The sequence below is a fragment of the Sphaerodactylus townsendi genome, linkage group LG03 (genome assembly GCF_021028975.2).
Source record: "Sphaerodactylus townsendi isolate TG3544 linkage group LG03, MPM_Stown_v2.3, whole genome shotgun sequence".
Taxonomy (NCBI): domain Eukaryota; kingdom Metazoa; phylum Chordata; class Lepidosauria; order Squamata; family Sphaerodactylidae; genus Sphaerodactylus; species Sphaerodactylus townsendi.
Genome location: NC_059427.1, coordinates 177412252 through 177438189, shown reverse-complemented (window position 1 = coordinate 177438189; position 25938 = coordinate 177412252). Strand labels below are relative to the sequence as shown.

General features: G+C 46.1%; 1 protein-coding gene and 1 long non-coding RNA gene across 22 annotated transcripts in view; one reads left to right on the top strand and one right to left on the bottom strand.

The window, feature by feature from the left end:
• LOC125429710 overlaps positions 1–25938 on the top strand; it is a 398924-nt gene that overhangs the window by 240784 nt on the left and 132202 nt on the right. The window lies entirely within an intron of this gene.
• The window catches only part of WNK3 (WNK lysine deficient protein kinase 3), a 143583-nt gene that overhangs the window by 11016 nt on the left and 106629 nt on the right, over positions 1–25938 (bottom strand). For 20 of the 21 annotated variants that reach the window (XM_048491036.1, XM_048491040.1, XM_048491034.1 and 17 more), the window contains 8 exons: positions 25869–25920; positions 22035–22172; positions 15962–16803; positions 8353–8581; positions 7855–7988; positions 4092–4540; positions 2019–2230; positions 31–132 (listed from right to left, as the gene is read on the bottom strand). In XM_048491036.1, the coding sequence (XP_048346993.1) occupies positions 31–132; positions 2019–2230; positions 4092–4540; positions 7855–7988; positions 8353–8581; positions 15962–16803; positions 22035–22172; positions 25869–25920 (2158 nt within the window). The remainder of the gene's footprint in view (positions 1–30; positions 133–2018; positions 2231–4091; positions 4541–7854; positions 7989–8352; positions 8582–15961; positions 16804–22034; positions 22173–25868; positions 25921–25938) is intronic. The other variant, XM_048491045.1, reaches the window with a different exon arrangement.

The window sequence follows — 25938 nt, the reverse complement described above, 5'->3', positions numbered from 1 at the left end:
GAAATCATTCCGGAGGGAGTTCCCAAATACCTTGGATAGCCTCTGCTTGTGAACAGCTCTGGTGCAGCAGGTGGGCCTGAATGCTCAGCTGATAGTCTATCACAGAGGCAGCAGTGGTAGCACAGCAACATTCTGCGGGCAGAGGGACAGGAGGGGAAAAGCACACGGTTAGAGGCCCCAGAACTAGTCACAAAGTGGGGTGGTTGGCTGAGTTGGAAAGTGCTTCATCCAAGCTAAACTATTTTCGAGGCTCTCTTGAACATCCAACAAAGATTTATTCTCAAGAGGCATTTGGGCGTCGTAGTGGATAGTTCCATGGGAATGTCAACTCAATGCATGGCAGCTGTGAAAAAGGCAAACTCTATGCTGGGGATCATTAGGAAAGGAATTGAGAATAAAACTGCAAAGATTGTCATGCCCTTATATAAAGCAGTGGTGCGACCGCACTTGGAGTACTGTGTTCAGTTCTGGTCGCCGCATCTCAAAAAGGATATTGAGGAGATAGAAAAAGTGCAGAGAAGGGCAACGAGGATGATTGAGGGACTGGAAGCACCTTCCCATGAGGAGAGGGGCTGCAGCGCTGGGGACTCTTTAGTTTGGAGAGGAGACGCCTGGGGGAGGGGGATGTGCTCGAAGTCTATAAAATTATGCATGGGGTAGAAAATGTTGACAGAGAGAAATTATTCTCTCTTTCTCACAATACTAGAACCAGGGGGCATTCATTGAAAATGCTGGGGGGAAGAATTAGGACTAATAAAAGGAAACACTTCTTCACACAACGTGTGATTGGTATTTGGAATATGCTGCCACAGGAGGTGGTGATGGCCACTAACCTGGGTAGCTTTAAAAGGGGCTTGGACAGATTTATGGAGGAGAAGTCGATCTATGGCTACCAATCTTGATCCTCTTTGATCTGAGATTGCAAATGCCTTAACAGACCAGGTGATCGGGAGCAACAGCCGCAGAAGGACATTGCTTTCACCTGCAGATGAGCTCCCAAAGGCACCTGGTGGGCCACTGCGAGTAGCAGAGAGCTGGACTAGATGGACTCTGGTCTGATCCAGCTGGCTTGTTCTTATGTTCTTATGCAAGAGTTTAGCACATTGGGGGGAAATATACAATGCAAAAAAAAAAAGGAGGGGGAGGGAGAAGGTCACCAAGCCTCTCCAGCAGGGAGTCCCCAACATTTTGGAGGCTGAAAGCACCTGTGGGATTCTGACACAGAATGGTGGGCACAACCACAAAATGGCTGCTGCAGGAGATGAAACCAACCATGGGAGGTGGAGCCAGCCATACAAGGGCTGCCACAGTGTCTCTTCCCAGCATGGATCCTTGTGCTCTGATGGCAGCTGCTGCCAAAGCCACATTTTAAAAAACCCCTGCCAGTTGCCGGGCAAAAGTCCACCCATTTTGCGAAAATGCTTGGTGGGCACCCAGGAAAGTGTCGCCAGGCACTGTGTTGGGGACCACTGCTTCATGATGTCACGTGCATTTAGACAGCGAGAAAAGGGTTAAAGTTACTACTTACTAATGGACTCATCAATGCTCATTCCACCAATGCTTCTTTGATCTGAGGACAGGCGTAAGGATTAAGGGTGTCCTCTTAAGATCTGGGCCCGTGGTGGCGAACCTTTGGCACTCCAGATGTTATGGACTACAATTCCCATCAGCCCCTGCCAGCATGGCCAATTGGCCACGCTGGCAGGGGCTGATGGGAATTATAGTCCATAACATCTGGAGTGCCAAAGGTTTGCCACCACTGATCTGGGCCATTGGAGGCTTGCTGGGTGACCTTGCGCCCATCACACACCACTCACAGCCTGCTCTACCTCAACAGTTGGTTGTTGTAAGGAGGGGAGAACAAGGTTGATTCGCCACACGGGGTTCCCACCAGGGAGAAAAGCAGGGTTAAAAACAAACCAAAATAAAATATGCCTATTAGGGGAACTTTAGCTGGGGATCCCTTTCTTGCAAGGACGCCAATACTGCGGACGGCCTCCCGCTCCCGTCCTCCTTACCAGCAGCCACAATGCCGTTGTCAGCATGCGAGAGGGACTGGGGTCTGCTGCGCAGCTTGCTTTTGAAAGATTTGGGCCGGTGCGGAGAAGACAGTTGCAGGGAGACTTCTGAGGATTCTGACCTGCTATCTTTGATGGACTGGAGCCGGTCATACAACTCCTGTAACTCCCTGTTCTGTTGAGCCTGAAGGTTCACAACCTCCTGTATGTGCCTGCAAAGGAGAAGAGAAGACACTGGCTTTGGCAAACACACTGTCTTGATTTATGGCCTGCCTGCCTGCCTGCTGGCCTGCACATTGGTCCAGGCTAGCCCGATCTGGGAAGCTCAGCAGCATCAGCCTTGGTTAGTACTTGGAGAGGAGACCATCCCGCATAGGTGTCAAACTCATGACCCTCCAGATGTTATGGACTACAGTTCCCATCATCCCCTGCCAGGATCATGCTGGTCCATAACATCTGGAGGGCCGCAAACCTCCTCTGTTCATCTCTTGCCTTAAAAATCCTCCGGTTTCACCATAAGTCTGCTGTGCTTAGACAGCACTTTTCGTCACCAGTGAATGTATGCCCTGGGCTGGATGGCCCAGTGGAGTGTGTTCTCATCAGAAGCTCAGGAGGGTTAGCCCTGGGTAGAATTTGGACGGGAGGCCACTACAGAAGTTAAGGGGTGGCTGTGCAGAGGTAGGCTGTGGCAAACCACCTTTCAATGTCTCTCGTCTTGAAAACCTTGCAAGGTTGTTGTAAATTGACTGCAACCTGGTGGCAGTTTCCACCACCATCACTGACATATTATACACTTCCTGGGTCTATCCTTGGGCCCTGTCTGGCTCCTGTCAAACGAACACATGCTGGGAGTTCCCAGATGAAACTTTCTCAAGCACATGGAGGCTGATTTGAACTGTGATGCAGAGGAAGATTAACTGCAAACCTTTTCCCATCGTGAACTGGCCCGAGGAGGCTGCAATCTGTCACACTAGACAAGCATATGTGTAATGATTGGCTACATATAACCCTACTGGTTCCATGTCTGTTTCCCCAGGAACACTAGCAGAGGGAATCTCAGAAAGCGTGGGTGACCCCCTCCCCTTCACATATGAATGACTGGATGCCCTGCACTGCCCTGGCATCTGCCGACTGGGGTGGGTTTTTTTGCACAGCCCCCACTGCCCGGATCGTGTCGTTAAAGGAAGACCAGGTGAATTCAGTGTTTTCATTTGGCCTCCTCTTTAGAGGAGGGCATTCCAGTGTCAAGGCAAAACGGTCTCTGACAGCCACCCACTCTACTTCACAGATGCGAATCTTAATTGGGAAGACAAATTGATAGGGGAAACGCTGGTCCTGCAAGTCCCATGGTCCAGGTTGCATAGGGCTTTAAGGGTCAGAACCAGGACTTTTAATTGGGCCTGGGAATGAATTTACCACCAAAACAGTCCTTTTAAGACTGGTGCGACACATTCTCTGTAACTTATGCCAGTCAACCAAGCTGCTGTCAGATTCACTGTGCACAGAAATGTCATTATAAAGGGAATAAAGCAGGGACTTAGGTAAGGGGTTTTTTTCGGGTTTAACCCCCCCCACTGCATCTCCGGCGGGGGTCGGCACTCCTGTGCACCCACACAGGCACAGCCCGCATTGCACGCTTGCAAGCTGCAAGCCAGCCAGAGCCCGGGAAAGAAAGCCTCACCTCTCACAAAGGAGGTCTCGCGACAGATGAGACTTACTTTCCCGGGCTCCGGCTGGCTTGCAGCTGGAGGTGGGGCTTGGGGAGGTGGGGTCACACCCCCAGGGGTGGGTGGGGTGGGCCCCCCTGAGTCCCACCCCTCCGAACCCACCCCATAAAAATTCTATACCTACGTCCCTGGCATAAAAGAACCAGGATCCATGTAGAAATAGAAGGCTCTGTCTCACCAGCCATCTTCGGATATAATTCTAACCCCAAAATATCATGCTTTGACCACCAGTGTCATGGTGTTTAAGGTGAGCCCTGCTGCACCCACTCTGTCACCCGCCAGCTAAGAATTCCGAGGAAACCAGCCAGAGAGCTCTCATTCTAGTGTTCCCAAGACAAGACCTTACTTCTCCCGCAAACGCTGCAGCTCCACCTTCAGGTCCTCGTCCTCCATCTCGGACTCATCGTCGCTGCTCATGGGGGATGATGGCGAATAAAAGAGGGAGCTGCGCCTCTTGGCACGGGGGCCGCTCCGCTCCTCTTGGAACTGCTGGCTTCTCTCCCAGCCTTCCGGGCCCCCACCCATGGGGGCAGACAGTTCACTGTCAGAACTTGGCTGCTTCCGCACAAAACCACCTTTGGTCCACGGCTCAGAGCAAGATTGTATGCTGCTAGCAGTGGCAGAGGTCTCCTCCAGCTCCCGCCGCTCAGGGGTGGTGGAAGACCCATCTGTTTCACCTACAGCCCCCGTGGCAATTTCTTCTTGTCTGGGAGCAACCTCTCCTGCCCCGAATTCTGAGGAAGAAGGGTCAGTTTCTGAGCCGCCAGAGCCCATCTGCTGGGGCACCGTAATGACCTGCACCAAGAACAGAGAAAGAGAAAGAAGAAGGGGAAACATTGGGCTTGGCAGGTATCTTTTCCAAGAAAGGTGATCTTGGCAGTGTTATGGAGAAGTGGGCTGATTCCCAAGGCTGTGGTTACATTACATCCACCTACCCAAGCAAGCCTGGGATGAACCTTCTGCACTATGCCTCATTTGGAGAGGAAATGTTTATTTTCTGCATTTAAAAAAATTTGAGAGCACCATGTAACAGGCATGTGACAGATCTGGACTGCAGTGACGTCAAGATACTGAAACACAATTAACAGGCACGCCCTTCAACTTGCAGCTGGTTGATCCTATGCCTAAAAATGCCATATAAACCAAGGAGAAAAGACAGCAAGCTCTGTAAAAAGGACCCAAAGGAATATTTGTGCAGAGAGAATGACAAGGAAAAGCATAAGAGAGCTGCTCCTCAACAATTACAGATTCTTTGAATGAACAGGCAACATCAAGCCAAGGAACCCTGTCAAACGCAGCAAAAGAGCTGTGCAGGGAGCAGAGGAGGAGGAGGAGGAAGAGGAAGAGGAAGAGGAAGAGGAAGAGGAAGAGGAGGAGGAGGAGGAGGAGGAGGAGGAGGAGGAGGAGGAGGAGGAGTTTGGATTTATATCCCCCCTTCCTCTCCTGCAGAGAGAATAAAACGTAGTGGTTTCAAAGAATTTGACAGAGAAAAGAGAGAGAGAAAACTTACAGAGACCCGAAGCACCAGGAATGACACAACAAATACCTTGCCAGTCATTCACCAGGCGTCTGCTGCTATTGCACAAATTGAAAAACAAGGCATTTGGGGAAGCCGTTGAGGAAAGAGGGGGCAGCTGATTCTAACATGCCCAGTCTTCTTCCCAGGCAACCCGGAATAACCATCACCTAAGCTGCCAGTAATTCTTTTTTTTAGGTGAGCGTCAACTGTATACCAATTCTGCCGGAACCGCCAGTTCAAATCACCAGAAAATGTTATTAAGGGACTGTCAGCTTCTAACACACCAACTTTTTATTTGGAAAAACTCATTCACCTGGATCAGGCAGAGGGGTCTGGGAAAGCTTTGCCCTGTTTTGGAATCCTAGGGGATGGAATGATCTCTGAGCACTTCTATATTAAGGAAACTACGGAGATGAAATGACCCGTGGAGCATTTTCCGTATGTGATCCAGTGGAGCCATTTCATCCATTATCAAACTCTTACGTGAAAGTCACTTGTGTGGAAGGGCAGCTACATTCGTGTTCAGCAGCACCTCAGAGACCAACAATACTTTGGGGATATGAGTTTTCGAGAGTCAAAACTCCCTTTGTTGAAAGCTCCCTTCATCGGAAGCTCATCTGCCAAAAGTATTGCTGGTCTCTACAGCGCTACTGGCCTCCAGAGCAGCCGTGCACTGCAGAACAACTTGGCTGCCCTCTAAAATGACCTTGCATGAAAAAGTAACTCTCAAATGCAGACTGTCCACATGCTGCCTCCACTCGAGCTAAGTTACATGTTCAAAGGACAGACTTCCCCTTTCGCTCTGCTGGTTCGACTCTGGTCCCACCAACTCCCACAAGCCATGAAGTCATTATCCGTGGCTGCTGCAGCACAAAACAAGCCACCTGGGTCTGTGGGAGCCGGGTGATGAAAAGACGGCAGGGCTTGGAAAGCAGGAGACGATGCCAGCTGAAGGAGCACTTTGTCACGGTGCCACAGACTGGCCGATGTCACCACCAAGGACAAAGAAAAGCTGAAGTAGCAGTGGTGAATGCTGCCACTGAAACGCACCACATGGGGAAGGGGTGACACTCGGGATGAGGGGGGAGAAGCAGCATTTCCAAAAGTGGAGTTAATTGGGGGCGGGCACTGTGAAAGTTTTTTTCTCCCAGATCTGTTTTAGATGGTCTGTCTGCCCTGTGTGTAACCGCACTTGAGGTAGTTTCAGAGATATCTGAGGAAGAGAGCTCTGATTCTTGAAGGCCTCTGTCCCAAAAATCTTACTGCTCTCTACGGTGCCACTGGACTTGAATCTAGCTGTTTTCCGGCTTCAGGTGGAACTGTGACTCTCAATGGCTGGCTCTCCCAGTTTCTTCACTCTTACAAAGTCATGGACACCTCATTGGCTTCCTGAAGTATTGTACAACTTTTGTCTTTCAGAAAACATTCAGGGGCCTGCTTGGGATTCATCACAATTTGTAAAACCTTCCCAGCCACCCGTCCCTCCCCTATGTCTCTCTCCTCTTATCCCATTCCCTTCCCTTTACAGTGGAACCTCGGTGTGAGGAACAGATAAGAGCCCACAGAATAGTAACCAGAATAGTTCTTCATTCCATAGCAATACAGATCCATCAGCTTAGCAAAGGGAACTTTGGGCGCCCAGAGTTCCAACCAGCACTCCCCCCTCCAGATCAAAGAAACAGAAAACAAAGCACTTCCACACGAAAGGAATTTTTCTAACATTTCTACAATCAGATATATGCAGTGTATAACTTTTCAGCTCGGCCCACATTCCGGGCGCGGCGCAAAGAAACAGAATGGGATGAGAAGCAAGGTCAAACTCAGGCACTGACACTTGGTAATCGTCGCCTTTGGTTTTTGTCGGTCGGTTTTTGCCTCGGTTTTCGCCAGGCGCCTCCGTTTTCGGCTACGCCGTTTGCGTAAATTTACACTTTTTGCGTAAATTTGCTAAGCCGTTTGCGTAAATTTATGCTTTTTGCGTAAATTTGCTATGCTGTTTGCATAGCGCATGCGTAAACGGCGTAGCTTCAGTTTTTGCCGGTTTCGGTTTTTGCCGAACATCGCCGGACAGATCACCGGCGAAAACCGAGGTTCCACTGTACTTGCTCCTCTCCCCCCCTTTCTGCCTTTCCCTTCCCCTCGTGGGTTGATGAGCTACACTGGACAGAGCTGGAATTATGCGGATCATATTCTAATTCGGAAAATAGAATGGAGAAGGATGGAGACTCAGTTTTGTGTATGTTTAGAATTTTAACTGTTTGTTGATTAACTTTTAAGTCATTTTAACTGTTTTATTTGTATTATATTATCTATGTTTGAAATTTGACTTGCAAATGTTGTATTGACGGGTTATAAGCCACCCTGAGCTCGGCCTCTGGCAGGGGTAGAGATTAAATAAAAGTAAAGTTATAGAAGTAAAGTTATGTCAGTTATAGGTCCTTCTGTCTCGTGGTTCTGTGGCAACTTGTTTATTTACTGCTTTAAAGTGCACAGCCATTTGAATAAAGCACATTAAAAATAAAACATCCCATCCTAAAATGGCGTCAGTACTTAACTGAATTAATCTGTTACCTGATTTGAATATACCAACCTGAAATCGGCCTCGCTGAAATGACCCAGCCAGAGGTTTAGATTGACCAGTTGCTTCGTTCTCCACTGTGGCTTGTTCAGGAGGAGACATCCAATCAGGAACAATTTCACTTGTTATCTCCTCTGTTGTGAACTCTTTTTAAAGGAAGGGGGACACAAAGAAATCGAACGCGGTTGGGTAAAGTGGAGATCATGAAAAGACTAACAAGCAACACTGAATTTTAAAAAAACGATTCGATTATACATGTAGGCTTTCAAATATTTTTTGGTATCTCAAGATCTAGACTTCTATGTGGAATGAAAAAAACTGGTTAATCAAACTGGAAAACAAAGCGGTAGTGAATGAAATGTTACACAGATGAGCAAGATGTAGGAAAAAGATATATATATATATATATGGGGTAGTGCAGGAAATGCAAAAGGGGGCAGGAAAGAAACGTAAGTAAGGAAATGAAAACAGATGTTACCTAGTCTAGGTCCCTGACTGTAAGCACACTACCTTGCCGGACTTTTGCTCTCTTGAAAAAGCTGGTCTGCCGTAGCCTGTACGCCCAGCTTTTTAATTTGCGAGTCCAGGTTCTCTTGCTAATGGGGTTTTTGAGACTAGGGCAAGTAAAGCTTAGGCCAAAATATCCACCTCCTGCATGCAGTTGCACAGCTCCACCACTTGAGGCTGAATCGGGACAGGCCACAGGGTTCTCAGGAAGTGAGGTCTCTGGGGACGTCTCCTGTGTACATAAAAGGGTGGGAGGGAGGGTAGAGAAAAAACATGACACTTGAGTAAGAGAGCATGTATCACATATAAAGTTATGACCATCAAAATCCTAGAGCCTGCTTTGTTCCTTAGCATTGCTCCCATGCAGTGGCGTAGTGGTTAAGAGCAGGTGCATTCTAACCTGGAGGAACCGGGTTTGATTCCCCGCTCTGCCGCCTGAACTGTGGGGGCTGATCTGGGGAATTCAAATTAGCCTGTGCACTCCCACACACGCCAGCTGGGTGACTTTGGGCTAGTCACAGCTCTTCTGAGCTCTCTCAGCCCCACCTACCTCACAGGGTGTTTGTTGTGAGGGGGGGAAGGGAAAGAAGATTGTCAGCCCCTTTGAGTCTCCTACAGGAGAGAAAGGGGGGATATAAATCCAAACTCCTCCTCCTCCTCCTCTTCTTCTTCCTCCTATACCATCTCTAAGCCTGACTAAAATGCTTGTTCTCAGAAATGACAGCCATTTATTTTTATTTATTTATTTATTTTCGGATTTTTACAATAAGATAATAATTGAAGTAGGAAGTTAGGTTGAGTTTTCAGAGAAAATAACACAAGAAGAGTCTTGCTGGATCAGACCAGCAGTCCAGTTGGTCAGCATTCGGTTTCACACCGTGGCCAATCTGTTGTCCTGGAGAATCAAAAAACAAGGAATAGTGGCCAAAGATTCTCCTGATGCTACTGTGGAGTTTCCCGTTACCGTAGTTAGTAGCCATTGATAAGCCCCTCCCCCATGAATCTGCCTAAGCCCCGTTCAAAGTCGTCTCTATTTGTGGCCATGGCCATCTCCACTGGCAGTGAATCCCAAAATGTAATGACTTGTTAAATAAAGCAGTTCTTTCTTTTTGTCCATCCTGAGTTACCTGGCCATCAACTTCTTTGGTTTTTCTTGAGTTCCAACATTATGGAAGTAGGATGAAAAGTTCTCAATAGCAGCTTTCTTAATCTCAAGCATAATTTTATAAATCTCAACCATGTCTGCACTCTGGGTTGCCTTTTTGTGCTGGCAGGGGATGATGGGAACTGTAGTCCATAATATCTGGAGGGTCGCGAGTTTGACACCTGTGCTCTAGAGCAGTGGTGGTGAACTTTTGGCACTCCAGATGTTATGGACTACAATTCCCATCAGCCCCTGCCAGCACGGCCAATTGGCCATGATGGCAGGGGCTGATGGGAATTGTAGTCCATAACATCTGGAGTGCCAAAGGTTTGCCACCACTGCTCTAGAGCCAGATGGATCTGAATGGCTTTGTTATGGTTCCAGGGGAGTTTCCCATTAATATGGTTGGTGCTTCTGCCAATGCCCTGGTTGACTTCTGGAATGAGTAAGCGACCCAGGCAGCTGACATGGTCACTCCCAAGCACCCTCTATCAGGTGGAAAGCCCAGGCAGTCCCTTGGTTTACCGAGGGGCAGTAACAAAAAGACAAGGAAGATGGCTAGAGTGGCTGCTGAGGAAGAATCAGGCTGAACCCAACAAGAAACAGGGTAAAGCTAATTTAAAAGCATACTCTACGGTGGTGACGGTGGCAGAGAAACCATCTTTTTTTGCCGCCACTGTGTGTGCATAGTGTTGGCCAGGTGGTTGGGGGCCTGTCAGGATAGGGTCTGCAGGAGGAAGAGGACTGCACAGTGGCCCGTTGTGACCATTTTGCTCAAGTGTTTTCAGATAAAAATTTCTTGCATCCTGTTCTGAGTCGGACTCGATGTTAGCAGTGACATGGATGGACAGTGCTAGAGTGTCAATTTGTCCAATTGTGTTAGATATTTTTCAGTTTAAGTTTGAGGATGTGAACAAGATCCTTGCCCAGTTTGAAGCCTACCATCTGCTTATATGACCCTTGCCCTTCTGGGGTACATACATGGGGGGGGGGAGGGAGGGGGAGGCTGGCTGGGTTTGAGAAGTAGCTAATGGTTCCTTAAGAGGGGATGATTGCCACAGCCTTAAAACGAGCTGTGGTGTACCAGCTTTTAAATAAACCTATCCCTGACCCAGGAGATCTCATTAATTATCTACCAGTCTCAAATGTTCCATTTTTTAGCTAGGTGATGGACAACTCCAAGCCTTCCTAGATGAAAACAATTGAGGTATGTTTTGGTAACAGGTTTATTACAATGGTTTTATAAAGTATTTTATCATTTTATTTTTTAAATTGTTAGCTGCCTTGGTTGCCCTTGAAAGGGCAGGAAGGTGAAATGTACATTTTGAAAATAAATTAAATAATATTTTCAATCCCTTTCCTAATTAATTCCCAGTATGGAGTTTGCCTTTTTTTTCTGCTGTCACAAACCAAGTAGACATTTTTATCGAACTAAATAGCAACAGCTCTTCAGTCTTGACTAGATTAGACTCCATGTATATATTGGAGTCTGTCAACTGTCAAAAGCCTTTTGGAAGTCTAAGTTATGTGATGTCCTCTATATCACCCTTATCCATAAGCTTATTAACATCCTTGAAAAAATCCAAATGTCTGGTGAGGCAGGACTTTCCTTTGCAGAAGCCATGCTTGGCTGCCCCTTAGCAGGCCTCTCCCTCTGTGTGCACACTAATTCTACTAATTTACTTGCAACAGACATGGGGCTAATAAGCCCATAAATTCCTGGATTCCCTTTGGAACTCTTTTGGAAAAAAACAAACAAATAGTGTTAACATTAACAGCTTTCCAGTCCTAACACCTAGTCTGGAGTTGCAGTGCTCAGCTGTGGAAGGTAAACGAGTGATGTAAGATCTCACCAAAGCTTACTGTAAAACTCAACTTTGACACCATTTACTGAATCCACTGTGCCACAATTTCTACCCCAGTTTGTCATAAAAATTGATCAGCCTCTTATTCTGTCCAATTCCTGGCACAATCAAGCTCAAAGCAATTGTTTGTTGACAGAGATTACGAAATCTCCATCAGTTTGTAACAGGTAAACTGCACGCAGCTGCAATTTTTTTTTAGCAGAGCTAAAAGAAAAGAGCTACGATAATCAACACCAGGCTTCTTGCTTTATTAAAATTATAAAGAAAAGCAACAGGTTTTAAAAGAGCTAGATTTGAGTCCATTTGCCCCTTAGAGATATCTTCATCAGCTAACTGATGAGGGGGAACTTTGACTTAAAAACTCATGTCTCAAAAATCCTGCTGGTCTCTATGGTGCTACTGAATTGCAATCTCGCTCTTCAACTGCAGAAGAACACAGCTGTCCTCCTGAAAGTATCTTCATACAAGATTTTAAAAGGACATCTTGTTCCCTTTAAAACTGCTAACACTGACACAGAGAGCCCTAGTTTCAAGCAGTATGTGAATGGTTAAAATTTCTTCCTTTCCAGCATGAATCTGATCCAAATTGTAGCCACAGGCACACTCTAGTTAGTTTTTACAGGTAAAAACAAGAAATGATCTCCATTCCATCTGATGTTGGCCCTGAGATTCCAGATCTTCTGTAATGAAAACAGTGGAAGGTGGGAAAAGGAAGGTGGGAAAAGGTCAACAAACGAGGCTTTCAGGGACCTAGCAGTCAGGTCCCACTCCCAAGGCGACATCTCTTCAGATGTCATGGAGAATGAGAGTTTGGGTGACGGAGGGTGCCAGTCTGAGGTGGGGGAAGATGCTCCCTTAGATGGGACCCCTTCCTTAGCTGGTGGTCAGATATCCTCTCACACTGAGGATACCCCTCGGGGAGGTGGGGGGCTCCTTGTAGTGGGTGATTTGATCATTAGGAATATAGAGAGTTGGGTTTGTGAGAGGCGTGATGACCGCATGGTGACTTGCCTGCCTGGTGCGAAGGTTGTGGATGTCACGCTTCGTCTAGATAGGCTGTTAGACAGTGCTGGGGTGGAGTCAGCAGTTGTGGTCCACATTGGTACCAATGACATTGGGAAATGTAGCCGGGTGGTTCTGGAAGCTAAATTTAGGCTGCTAGGAAAAAGGTTAAAATCCAGGACCCCCATAAAGCTGTGAGCATTACTCCGAAATGCTACCTTGTTCCACGCACAGGGCGAAGCTACTTAAAGTGCAGCGGAGATACAGGAGTCTCAAATGCGTGGGATGAGAAGGTAGGTGATGTAAAAAGGCAAGAGAGGTTTCAGATTTGGCTCCAGGGGAACTGGGGAACCTTTTGGGATAAGGCAGGCCTGTACAAAAGCGGGACGCGGGTTTCCATCTTTAACCAAAGAGGAGCCAGGCTGCTGGCTTCAACATTAAAAAAAAAGGTGGGCCAGAACAGCTTTAAACTGATCCTTTGGGAGAGAAAGCCGACAGGAGCTGAGGTGACTTCGGTTCGGAATACAGAGTCCATGGGGATGCAGACAGAGGGAGGGAGGAGTTTTTCTAAATCCACCACATATAAGCCATGAGCATAAAGCAATGTGATAAGTGATAGGAAGAGTGTCTACACCTGCAAAGCGCTAAGAGAGGGCAAAACACATAAAACCCTGGTGGTTAGGGACAAGAGTATACAAGTGTCTCTATGCTAATAGTAGAAGCATCTTCGACCGGTAAAATGGGGGAGAGCTGGAGTACAGAGTTTGAAGGGAGGGACATTGATATAGTGGGCATCACAGAGACATGATGGAATGAGGAGAACCAGTGGGATGCTGTTGTATCCCAGGTTGTTACAGGCTCTACAGGAAGCGATAGGACAGTGGGCGTATTGGGGGGTGGGGTGGCCCTCTACATCAAAGCAGAGCATAGTGTCACATAAAAGATAGACAGACAATGCAGGGGGAGCCTGATTCCTCTACAGAAGCTAACTGTGGATATCAATACTCAGGGGTGAAGCATAGTTTAACAGTGGAAGGAATATATTATCGCCCCCCCTGACCAAAGTGCAATAAGGCAAGAGGATTCTGAGATGGAAAAAGAAATTAGAAGAGGGGCCAACAAAAGCAAAGCAAAATGTTGTGGTAATGGGCGCATTTTAACTATATCCCCATATAAACTGGAGAAAATGCATGTTCAGGGTCATAGTAAAGGTTTATGAGAACATCTCCTGGATATGCTTAAAATGACTGTGGCTTAGAGCAGATGGTTGTAAGAACCAACCAGGGGAGAGGTGATCCTAGATCTAATTCCTATGTAGGGACCTTGCAGGACCTGAAAGCGGGAAATCAGTGTTGTTGAGCCCGATTAGGGAACATAGCCACTGGCACAATGCTGTCAGATTCAGAGGTATCTCTGCATGCATCTGAGACAAGAGTGACAACTACTAAATGTAGTTACATTTGCCTTTCAGCTAGAAGGGAAATTTCTCAAAGATGAGGGGGATAGTGCGCAGGAACCTGAAAGGGAGGAAAATTCCTGGACCTGAACCAAGCTTCTTAGGAGGTGAATCCGAGGATCTAGCGAAGATAGTGGTGGTGATTTCAAAAGGAAGAAGTTCTTGGCAGCCATTGATAAACTAAATGCTACCAAAGCCCCTGGGCCCAGATTAAAGTATCATCTTCATCCAAGAAAGTTCTTTAAAAGCTCAAGCTAATGGAAATTGCTTTGATCTTCTCACATTAATATGCAACTTATCCTAGTGAAATTCAGGGCTCCACCCCTGAAGACTGGAAGATGGGCCAATGTACACACCAATCTTTAAGAGAAGGGGCTAGGGGGGACCAAGAAGGAAATTACAAGGTCAGTCGAGGGTTTTGACATCTGTTCCTGGTAAATTAGTAGAATCTGTATCATTAAAGATACAAAATTATTAACATGTAGAAAAGCAAGACCTGCTGAGGAAGAGAGTCAGCATGGCTTTTTGTAGAGGCAAGGATCCTGTCTTACAAACTTAGTAGAGATTCTCTTGAGGGTGTAAACAGGCATGTGTGGATAAAAAAAGAGGGGAACCAGTGGACATTTGTCTACTTGGATTTCCAAAAGGCTTTTGACAAAGTTCCTCACCAGAGACTGCTTGAGAAAACTCAGCAATGAAGGCGAATAAGAGGGGGAGAGTCCTCCTATGGATTAAAAACTGGTTGAGGAACAGGAAACAAAGAGTGGGTGTAAATGGGAAGTTCTCACAATGGAGAGATGTAGGGAGTGGTGTCCCCCAAGGATCCTCAGTGTGTGGGACCAGTATCACTCTTTAATCTTATTCTATAAAATGTAGCCTGGAAGTTGGGAGGTGGGTAGTGTGAGTGGCCAAGTTTTGGGAGATGATACCAAAATTATACTTGAGTAGTGTGATGGATAGGAACCGCATAAAGGATTGCAAAGAGCTCCAAGTGGACCTGATGATAAATTAGGGTGAGTGGAGTTAAGAAATGGCAAAATGCAGTTCAATGCTTAGCAAAATGTAAAGTGATGATGCAACACTTAGGGGCAAAAAAATCCAGAAACTTCACATGAAGACATGCTACAGGGGGTCAGTGCTATCAGTCACAGACCAGGAAAGGATTTGGGCATCTTAGTTGATAGTTCCATGGGAATGTCAACTCAATGCATGGCAGCTGTGAAAAAGGCAAACTCTATGCTGGGGATCATTAGGAAAAGAGTTGATAATAAAACTGCAAGGATTGTCATGCCCTTATATAAAAGCAGTGAATGCGACTGCAAATTCTTGGAGTAAGTACTGTGGTTCAGTCTCTGGTCGCCACATCTCAAAAAGGATATCGAAGAGATAGAAAAAGTGCAGAGAAGGGGCAACGAGGATACAGATTGGAAGGATTGGAGCACCCCTTCCTTATGCAAAGGAGAGGCTGCAGCCGCTTTACAGGACTCTTTAGTTTGGAGAGGTGCGAGACATCTTGAGGGGATGGGATAAGGGATTGAAGTCTATAAAATTATGCATGGGGTAGAAAATGTTGACAGGGAGAAATTTTTCTCTCTTTCTCACAATACTAGAACCAGGGGGCATTCATTGAAAATGCTGGGGGGAAGAATTAGGACTAATAAAAGGAAACACTTCTTCACGCAACGTGGGATTGGTGTTTGGAATATGCTGCCACAGGAAGTGGTGATGGCCACCATCCTGGATAGCTTTAAAAAGTGTTTGGACATATTCATGGAGGAGAAGTCGATCTATGGCTACCAATCTTGATCCTCCTTGATCTCAGATTGCAAATGCCTTAGCAGACCAGGTGCTCAGGAGCAGCAGCAGCAGCAGCAGCAGGCCATTGCTTTCACCTCCTGCATGTGAGCTCCCAAAGGCACCTGGTGGGCCACTGCGAGTAGCAGAATGCTGGACTAGATGGACTCTGGTCTGATCCAGCAGGCTAGTTCTAAAAAAAAAGAAAGACATGGCATTGCAATAACCCACCTGGAGAGGACGCTTACCTGTTGCTTGCCAGCATCCATTACACTGCCCGATGTGTTAGATTTCACTGACTGTAGGACAAACTGTTTTCAAGACCAGCCCAACCTACCCATCAGTACTCACCTGCATGCAGAGGTCACTGGGAGCAGAAGTGATAACACCGTGCTCCCTCTTCAGCACTGGCAAAACCTCAGGATGGCTTGCAGGTGGGCTGAGCGTACCCTGGGGGTCTGGAGGCTTGGCAGGGCTTTGCTGGGCCTCTTCGGGGGAGTCAGGGGACTGGCCTTCAGGTAGTTGGCAGGGAAGAGTGTCTTCAGCGGAAGAGGAGAATGGAGACTCCACTGCACTTTGTGTGTCTTTCTGGCTCTCAGGGGATGTGCCCGACAAGCTGTGTTCCTGGTACAGAAGCGTCCGCAGCTTCTCGTCCAGCGTCTTGATGTTGTTGTCAGTGAAGTCCATCTTAGGGGGGCCCTCGCTGTCTGATTCCAGAGTGGAAGGGAGGGAGGCGCCTTCCTGGCCTGGGGTCTGAGCTGAAGAACCGGCCTGCTCAGCACTCACAGAGTTATCTGCTCCCTCAGTGGCTAAGACATGAAAGGGGGTTGGAGTAGAGGTGGACAAATTCAACTCAGCAACATCAGATATTGGCTGGGGCACATGTGAAGACAAGGGAATGTCATTAGCTTGGGTCTCTGCCCCCAGAGATGGCAGAGAGGAAGCAGGCTCAGGAGCAATACCCTCACTGTTGTCACCACCAGCGACAGGAAGTGAGATATCCAAGATGTCTTCTGTGTGGCGAGGAAGAACTGATTGCTCAGTTTCCGATGTTTGGGGTTCAGATGCCACACTGTCACTTGTTAGCTCACTTGAGCTGGAAGAAGGGGTGACCCTTTGCTGACTCCTAATGTTTTCCACAGCCTGTGGACAACCCTGGGGAGTATCTTCTTTTGTGCTCTCCGTTGGCGGGTCTGTAAATACAAGACAGCAACCAGCAAGGCTTATTACCAGAACTCTAGGGAAAGCCGTCTCACTTTTAAAGATTAGAATAACTGGGATCACATCCTTCTAAAGGCTTCATTTTCCCAACAGGCAGATGACTAGATGGACAAATAGTGAGAAAAACCCAGCTCTGCTGAGGTCCATGGTTCCCAGCCTTTCAGCCTGAAAGCACCATTGGCATCCTAACACTATGGAGGTGCAGGTGCAAAATGGCTGCTACAGTTTTCCTTCAGCCATCCAGTGAAAATCCTTGTGCTGTCATGACAGCTGTGGCCAAACAGTGTTTTTTTAAAAAAACGGAATAGTCAATTGCCAATCAAAAGCCTTGCAGGACAAAATTCCCCCATGCCCCAGGCCAATTTAAAAAACAACAACACTTGGTCAGCACCAAGAAAGTTGTCAGTGGGAACCACCGCGCACTCATGAGCACGACTTTGGGGATCCTGACCTTGGACATTAGGTTAAAAAGCTACTTGAAAAGCCAAGCCTGACACAGGCAAATTAGAATAGAGTGGACGCAGTGGTGGCGAACCTTTGGCACTCCAGATGTTATGGACTACAATTCCCATCAGCCCCTGCCAGAATGGCCAAATGGTGATGCTGGCAGGGGTTGATGGGAATTGTAGTCCATAACATCTGGAGTGCCAAAGGTTCACCACCATGGGAGTAGAGAATGCCATCATGTAAGAAGAGCTTAATAAGAGTCTTCTGTCCCAGGGAAAGTTGGTGTTGTGGATCTGGCCTTTTCTATCTAAGTTTCATGATTTTATAAAAATGAACAACTGAATCTCACTCAGTTGTTATAAATAATTTCATCGTATGTATCTGGCTGCTGGTGGCAAAATGATACAGCAACATGGGTTGCAGAAGGACAGGCAAGAACTTCCAGCAATTCCAAACACCCTTGTATACTCCAAGAGCTTGGCAACAAATGTTTTGTTTACGCTGGGTGCTACCCAGTTTAACCGAGCAAAATTGTTTGGCTGATTAGGCTGTTTTTAATTTGTGCATTTTTCTCTTTTGCGAATGGCCTGCTGTGTTCTGTATCCTTGCAATCATGCTGAAACATCCTTTAGCAAAAATTTTGTGCTACAGCATGCAAAATGAGGCAAAAGAAAGTGGTTCATTTTTAATGTATATTTTACATGGATTAATATTTTTTTGATTGTATGTCTTATGAGATTGATCTGTAATGTTTGTTGTTGTTTTTTGTTGCTGATCTTGGGTCATAAGAAAATTGAGTACTGATTCAGCACTGAGTTTCCTCACAACCTGTTGCTGCATCATTAGCTAACTTGAGCCTACAAATTTAGGATGGGATGTACATAGTTTAAATGTAAACGTAAGCATCAGACTGATTTGCATTTTCTAGTCTAACATCTGCTTTTGGTGAAGGTACTAAAGCTGATGTTGAATTGAAAAAAAACACCCATAATTAATATGCTATGTCAGATGTCCCAAACAAGGTGCCCGTGAGTACCACAATACCTGCAAAGTGTTTTCAGAAGATAGCTGGGGTCAGGTGGAGCTGTTACCTAGCGCAGATTCTGATTGGCCACTATACATCTGACTGGCTATGCCATAGGTGTCAAACTCGCGGCCCTCCAGATGTTATGGACTGCAGTTCCCATCATCCCCTGCCATCATGATGCTGGCAGGGGATGATGGGAATTGTAGTCCATAACATCTGGAGGGCCATGAGTTTGACACCTGTGTAGATTAAAGTAATGCTGCATATCTGGCAGCGTTGGTTTTATTCTCTCTTCCATTCTACCTTCCCTGCTTCTTCCTTGCATTTTTGTGGCCCCAGCTCTGGTGTCAGTCATTTTGTGGTTGGGCCTCCCACCCTGCTTCAGATTTCCAAAGTTCCCACCGGCTCAAAAATTTTGGGGACCCCTGCCAAGCTCAAAACATCCATGTCAAAACTAACATCTCCATATTAAGACGTTATTATTTTATGAAATGGTATGCTTGCTGTATGGGGAAAAAAAGATCCAATATTATTATTAACTTAACAAAGCTTAAATACAGAGTCACACTTACCAGAAACTGTAGTTTCTGTGCAGACACACATTGGGATTGTGCTTACGCAGGCCTGTCATGGAAAGGTTTTCAAGCTTTTTATCTGCTCTACAGCTCTGAAGAGCAGTCACTCCTCCTCCCCTCAGGAGGGAAGATTCCCACTCAAATGGTAACATGATGGGATGGGGAGGAGTGCTATTCCCTCACTTCTCCTACCACCTCCGCGGCTAGACAAGGAAGACCTGGAAACTAGCTGCAGCATGGTAAGAAATAGCAGCCCACGGCGGGGTAGGAGGGAGGGATGTGTGTCTGCACAGAAACCCACTCGATGAACTACAGTTACAGGTAAGTGCAACTCTGTATTTCATCTTCATGGGTATTTTGTGCAGCCCCACGTGAGGAGACCGGCAAGTTAAAGTAGCTTGGCAGTGACCATGAGACTGTGTATTTGACTAACAAATGCAGACCTGCTTTGCCCACCGCAGCCTCCCTGTAGGAGTCAAAGTCCACCAAATAGTGTGGCCACACAGCCACCCTGTAAATGTCTTGATCGTGCATATTTGACCGTCAGGCAGCTGACACTACCTGTGCTCTAGTGGAATGAGTGTGAACTTCCAACAGCCAAACCACCCGATGAGCCATAGGCCAACTCCACGGGCTTGGACGCTCGTGTGGACAAGGCGAAGCTACTGCTAGCCCTCTATGTGGTACCGTACCAGGATGAAAAGGTGACTGCCCTTCATTGTGTCCACAATGTGATGCAAGTTGAAAAGCAATGTTCCATGCATGAGAAGAGTATGCAGGGACTGCTTCACTGGGGGACACAGTTTGGGGAAGAACACTGGCCATACCATGTCCTGACCCAGGTGGAATGCTGAAACCAGCTTAGGAATGCTCTAGTCAAGGGCACAACAGCATGTTTTGAGGTCCAGTGAGAGGGGAAGAATTAGCAGATCTGAAGCAGGAACTTCTTTCCAGCGTGGCAGAGAAGGATGAACTGAAAGAATGGCACTCCTCCCCATCACGTCCTGTGACTATTTGGGTGGGAAACTTCCCTCCCGAGGGGAAGGGAGCAAGTGCTCTTCAGAGCTGCAGAGCAGGCAAAAAGCTTGACACTCTTTCCATGACAGGTCTGCGCAAGCACAGTCCCGATGTGGGGCTGCACAGAATACCCACAAAGATGGACCGTTCTTTAACTTGCAGAAGGTGTTTCCCCGCTTATGTGGGGAGAGGTTCCACCAATGTCTTCCTCCTTGCACTGTTGAATCTCTCTCCACTGACCACAGGAGGCTTCGTTTCAGGAAGCACAACAAACTGCTTGGGGGAGGGGCTGTTTGCATGTATTGCAGGTGCCTGCTGTGGGGGCCCCAGGTTTTTTCAGCTTGCAGGTACCCTTGGAATCCTGACACAGCGGGGTGGAGGCCACCACAAAATGGCCACCACGGAAGGTGGAGCCAACCACAAAATGTGAGGGAGTGAAGTCATGCATAATTGTAACAAAAAGGCTTCAACGTTTCAGCCAAAAGCTGGGTTTAACAGGATGCATTTAAGATTAACATGGTGCTTAATATTTTCTTGCATATACCTGCAGTCATATAGTGAAGATCCTTGTGCTGCGGTGGCAGCTGCTGCTGAAGCAACTCTCTAAAAATCAGCACAGCCAATCAGATCTCCAATGACCAGTAAGAAGCCTGGCTGGGCAAATGCCCCATGTGGCCCCAGTCCCTTTCTAGAAATATTTGGAGGGCGTTAGGAAAGGGGTCAGCGGATACCATGGTGCCCAAACACACCATATTGGGGGCCCCTGTTGTACTCCATTGAAGAGAATTCACCATTCATAATAAAACTTAAATCAAGTGTAAATAGAAACCTGAACTTATACACAAGTCTGGCATCTTTGCCCTTGTACCATTTACTGACTTCTGTGGCTGTTGGTTTTCAGTTCATGTGTCACAAATTGTATTTGCTTGCACAGGTGAATTGCTTCCCATACTCTTAATGGATTTTTGGTGGGGAGAGAGGAATATTAACTCTTAGAACAACAGTGCAAATCTGGAATGCCCATTTGTGCAATTGGGTTGCTTCTGACACAGTTGAAAATAGCAGTTTTGCATTCTTCTTAGATACATGACAATCTGGCAACCTCTGTCTGTGATTTTGGCTTTGATAGTACTTACCTTGTAAAGAACACAGTGACTTTGGGGTTGCTTTATTTTCATTCCTCAATGTCCCCAAGAAGCATTTTGGTTTAGACTCTGAATTCTTTGTTGAGTGTCAAGGCTGGAAGTGTCTGATTGTTATGGGAAGTTGCCAACAAACTGAGATAAGCTTCCTGGATAATGACTGTATATATGAAATGGAATGGGAAAAAGGCTCAAGGGGAGCTGGCGGAATTGTTGGCTGCTGCTGTGTTTTACTGTGTTATACATGTGGTCACATCCCTGTAAATAAGTATTTTAAAGATGTCTCTCTTGAATCCAGTCTTGAATGCTGGAAAACTTATTCAGTTAGGAAAGGTTTTCCTTTTAGCTAGCAAAGTTTAAGCAATAGTCCTGATAACCAAACTTTTCTTTTAAAAAAAGTGGTTTCGTATCCGGCAACCACACCTCCTCCAAAAAGCTACGCGCAACACTAGTTGGGGAAAATAAGGATTATTTAGAAGGTGTGGCAAAGACATGAAAACATACAGTCTTTTTGACAGAGAATATTCCACTTAAAAATTAAATAAAAGTCAGGTCATGAGGTGAATCCTGCTTCCTGACTGAAAGGGGGTGGAGATCCTAAAGGACAAAGAATTGCCTCCCACATCCATGAGAAGTCAGATTTAAAGGAGTGGATTCTTTTCCCAAAATAGGGCTCCAGTCCGCCACCAAGTCAAAACACAACCAGGAGCCTTCCCAAGTGAAGCCATCTACTCTCATTCAAAACAGTCTGAGACCCCTTCTGCACAAGCAAAATAATGCGTTTTCAAACCACTTTCACAACTGTTTGCAAGTGGATTTTGCTATTCCGCACAGCTTCAAAGAGCACTGAAAGCAGTTTGAAAGTGCATTAATTCTGCATGTGCAGAATGAGCCTGAGTTTCTTGCTATCATCTTTGTTCTGAGGACTCGTTATTGTCCCAGAAACCAGTAAAACAAAAGATTCATGCCTTCTTTTTGACCCAGCGCAGAATCACCTGTTGTTGTCTGACACCTCGGAACAGCTGTGGTTGACTGGACAACAGCGCAGGGTGCCTGTGATTCTCTGTTCCTTATTGTCTGATTGATGCAAAACCTCCAGCGTCCAACGGGAGATGACTGGGGAACAGATTCACCTGAAGGAAGAGAGAGAAAAGCCATAAGGGGTGAGCACCCCTCTATCATATTTGAAATGTGCAACAGCAACCCCCACCCCCCAAGATGTACATAAATACATATGGGGCAATAGCACTCCTGCGGCTAGCGGGACATTTAGAAGCACTGTTGTCTAACCATCTGAATCTTAGAATCTAAGCAGACAGTACAAAGGAAGTCCAATTCCAGGAGTTCACAGTGTTTGTTTGTATCACTTACCTTGTGCTCGGGGGCACAATTGGAGGGAGCCTGAAACTTCCAGCTCCAGCACTATTTTTTCCCCAACAGCTGTAGGGGGGTGTCGTGTGCCACTTTTGGAAAACTTATATGAGCAGGTATCATCACATCAGTTTTCCAAATGGTGAAAAACCAAGCAAATCAAAACAACGAAGCGTAGTGGAAACAAACTGCAATAATAATGTAAAAAAACCAAACCTACTACACCACAGTCACATGCAACAATATGTAATGAAAATAAATCCAGTAACATGCTAATTTAATAAGTCTTACGAAGTGATTGGGGTCGTGAATCCTTGACACTTAGCCCAGGGACATATGAATAACAACAAAACTGGCCTTTATTAGAGCCAGTTATTGGAAACAGTGCTTCCAATAATGGGCAAGCATGAATCAGCGATACTGAATAAGCTACCCCAAAACAGGTGATTATCGGGGAACCCATCTCTGATTATATAAGGACTGGTCAGATGATATTAGGACTGAAGTTACGTGTCCTTGGGAGTGCAATTTGGCACTGATCTTTTGGATGTTATATTATTGTTCGATTAGTATATGTGGTGTGGTTTCTCACTCCTGGTATTGTTCTTTGCATGTATGTTTATGTTGATACACAAGGCTTATTAAATGAGCACGTTACTAGATTTATTTTCATGACACATTGTTGTATGTAGCTGTGGTGTGGTAGGTCCTTTCTGGATTGTTTCAGTTTTCCAAAAGGGACATCTGCAGCAACCTCCTGGGGCTGTTTTGGATTTGGATAATGGTGCAGGAGGCAGAGGTTTAACCCTGCCCCAAATGCTACGGTCTCAACTCAAACGACCCCTGAGCTCCCCCACACACAGCCAGCTTTTAGAAAAGGAGTGGGAAGCCACTGTCTGATGAGGCCTGGCCAAGTTCAGCCCTGAGACTCACAAGTTCTGTTCTCTTCTCTCACTGAGCAGACGCCCTCCTCCTTCACTGTCTTTCTCGCCTTGCATGCAGAGACCCACGGTTTTAAGAAACAGAACTTCTAAACAATTGCTACGGCAGTGAAGGAATCCTTTCTACCCAACTTGGTTCAGCAGTATCAATTGGATTCTTCTTACATTACTCCACGCAGTATAACATGGGTACTTATGACCTCCCCCTCCCCCATAAACATATGATTTTATTTAACAGAGATGGATAACAAAGATACAGGCTGTAAATTTAAAGCTGCTTTCATGGAATATCTCCTTCTACCTCCAGCGGGTCTCCTGCATGCTTCAGACCTTTGGGGCCAGTCCTGCACTGGCGCTTTTATGTAGCAAAAAAAAAAATATCTGTGGGTGGAACCGTCCATTGGTTTTTCCTGCCTTAGAGAGCCTTCGTAGCAGTAGCCATCAAAATGGCAGGCCTCTGGCCACATCCCCACAGACTGGATCTGCACTCATCTCGTGGAGTTTTTTCCTGACCTACACATCCCAGTATCACATGTCTTTTCACTGAAATTAGGCCTGGACTTGTAAACATTAGCACCCCAGACAGCATAGTCCCTTGTGCAATCACTGGGTCATTATGGACACGTGGAGTGAAGTCACATCACAAGGTTAACTAGGTAGACTTTGTTAATGGGGTGGTTTGCCACTGCCTTCCCCAGTCATCTACACTTCACCCCCAGCAAGCTGTGTACTCATTTTAAAGACCTCCGAAGGATGGAAGGCTGAATCAAACTTGAGCCAGCTACCTGAAACCGGCTAACCAAACCCAACTTCCGTTGGGATCGAACTCAGGCTGTGAGCAGAGCTTTGGCTGCAGTACTGCAGCTGACCCCCCTGTGCCATGGTCCCAGACATGTAGCAATTAGCACACCAGACAGCGACAGCCCCCAACTATTGATTGATTGATTGATTGATTGATTGATTGATTCATTGATTGATTGGGTTTATAGACCGCCCTCCCCCGGAGGGCTCAGGGCGGTGAACACATATAGATAGAGCACAATAACAATTTAAAACCACAATTTCAATAAATACAGGCTCTAATAATTAAAATATAAACCCTATCTTGTCTTGAAGCAGCATTAAAATTAGCATTAAAACAAGAATGGCATCTGCTATCAGTTCCCTCTAACCCCAAAAGGGGAAGAGACGGTAGGATCCACTTGATGTTGTATATGGAGGGGGCCCCTATCAACGGCTAGCCTCCCCAAAAGCCCGGCGGAACAGCTCCGTCTTACAGGCCCTGCGGAATTCAGTAAGATCACGCAGGGCCCGGACTGCTGGTGGGAGGGCGTTGTCCCTATCTTGTCTCTGATTCAGCAATGCAGACTATTTGTTCCTGCGCCACCATTTCAGTTGTGCTTCAGCTGAAGCACAAACATAACCATTGCCAAAGTACATTACCCGTGAAAGAAACTCCAGTTGTCCAGCAAGGAATTAGGATTCCAGAATGCGCCATAAAACAGGGATTTAATTCAATTTCAGCAGATTTCCTTCCAAACTAGTGTTTCCTTCTAGACCAAGAAGGTTCTCTATTTGTAACTAGATAGATTTAATTGCATGCCCCTGTCTTACTATAGAGGGTTAACTGCATTCACTTTACTAAGTCCACACAACTTTCAGGGTGTGTGTGTGCTCACCATATGCAATAATAATTACATCTTCTACTTGTAAAGCCCACTTCTTACAGAAGAGAAAATGAACACACATCAATATGCCCAGAACGCGAACAGTGCAACTTGGCCACTGTGCAGCCATCAGCAGAAGACAGACAGAAGCCTTTATTGGCATTATAAATTACAGTATTTTTAAAAAAAAATTATCCATTAACTGAACCTGTTAAGTACGTTAAAAATACATTGAGTATCCACGTAAAAATACAGGATAGCAAGCCTTTATTGGCATAGACAGCAGTACAACAATAATAAAAACAGATTAAAAAGCATATACAGATTAAAAAGCATATAACAGATTAAAAAGCATATACCATCAGTAGAAGGCAGGGCTGGGGCCCGGAGGTACATCTAAGGCTTAGAAATGCCTGGATAAATCTTAAATCCTTTTCCTTTGAAAAGCAGAATCTTGTGCCACAGCACAATCTGCTTTTGAAGACCCTGCTCAGCTCCAACATTTGTTTATTGTGTAGTAAGGGGGTTGCCGTTTCAGAAATATACCCGAAACCCCCATATTAGCCACAGAACTAGTCATGAGATCCTTTGGGTCCTGACCCAGGTTTTCAAGTGGTCCAGCCCCAGGGCCAAAAGGAAACATGTATCACTTAGAAATTACAAGCCAACGGAAGACGGATGCTCAGCTTGAGCAAAATAGCACTGGCTCTCCTTTGCTCATCCAGGGTTATACCAGAATCAGAAATAGAAAGACAGCTTAACACTAATACTTAGTGCCTTCTAAAATAAAATTATGAACTTTTATTTTATGGTGCCCTTCCAAATGTTAAATGTTTTAAAAGTTACTTACTGCCAGTTTGAGTAGATGCTGGATTTATCTGAACTTGTTCAGACGATCCTGTCTGAATTAAAAATGAATA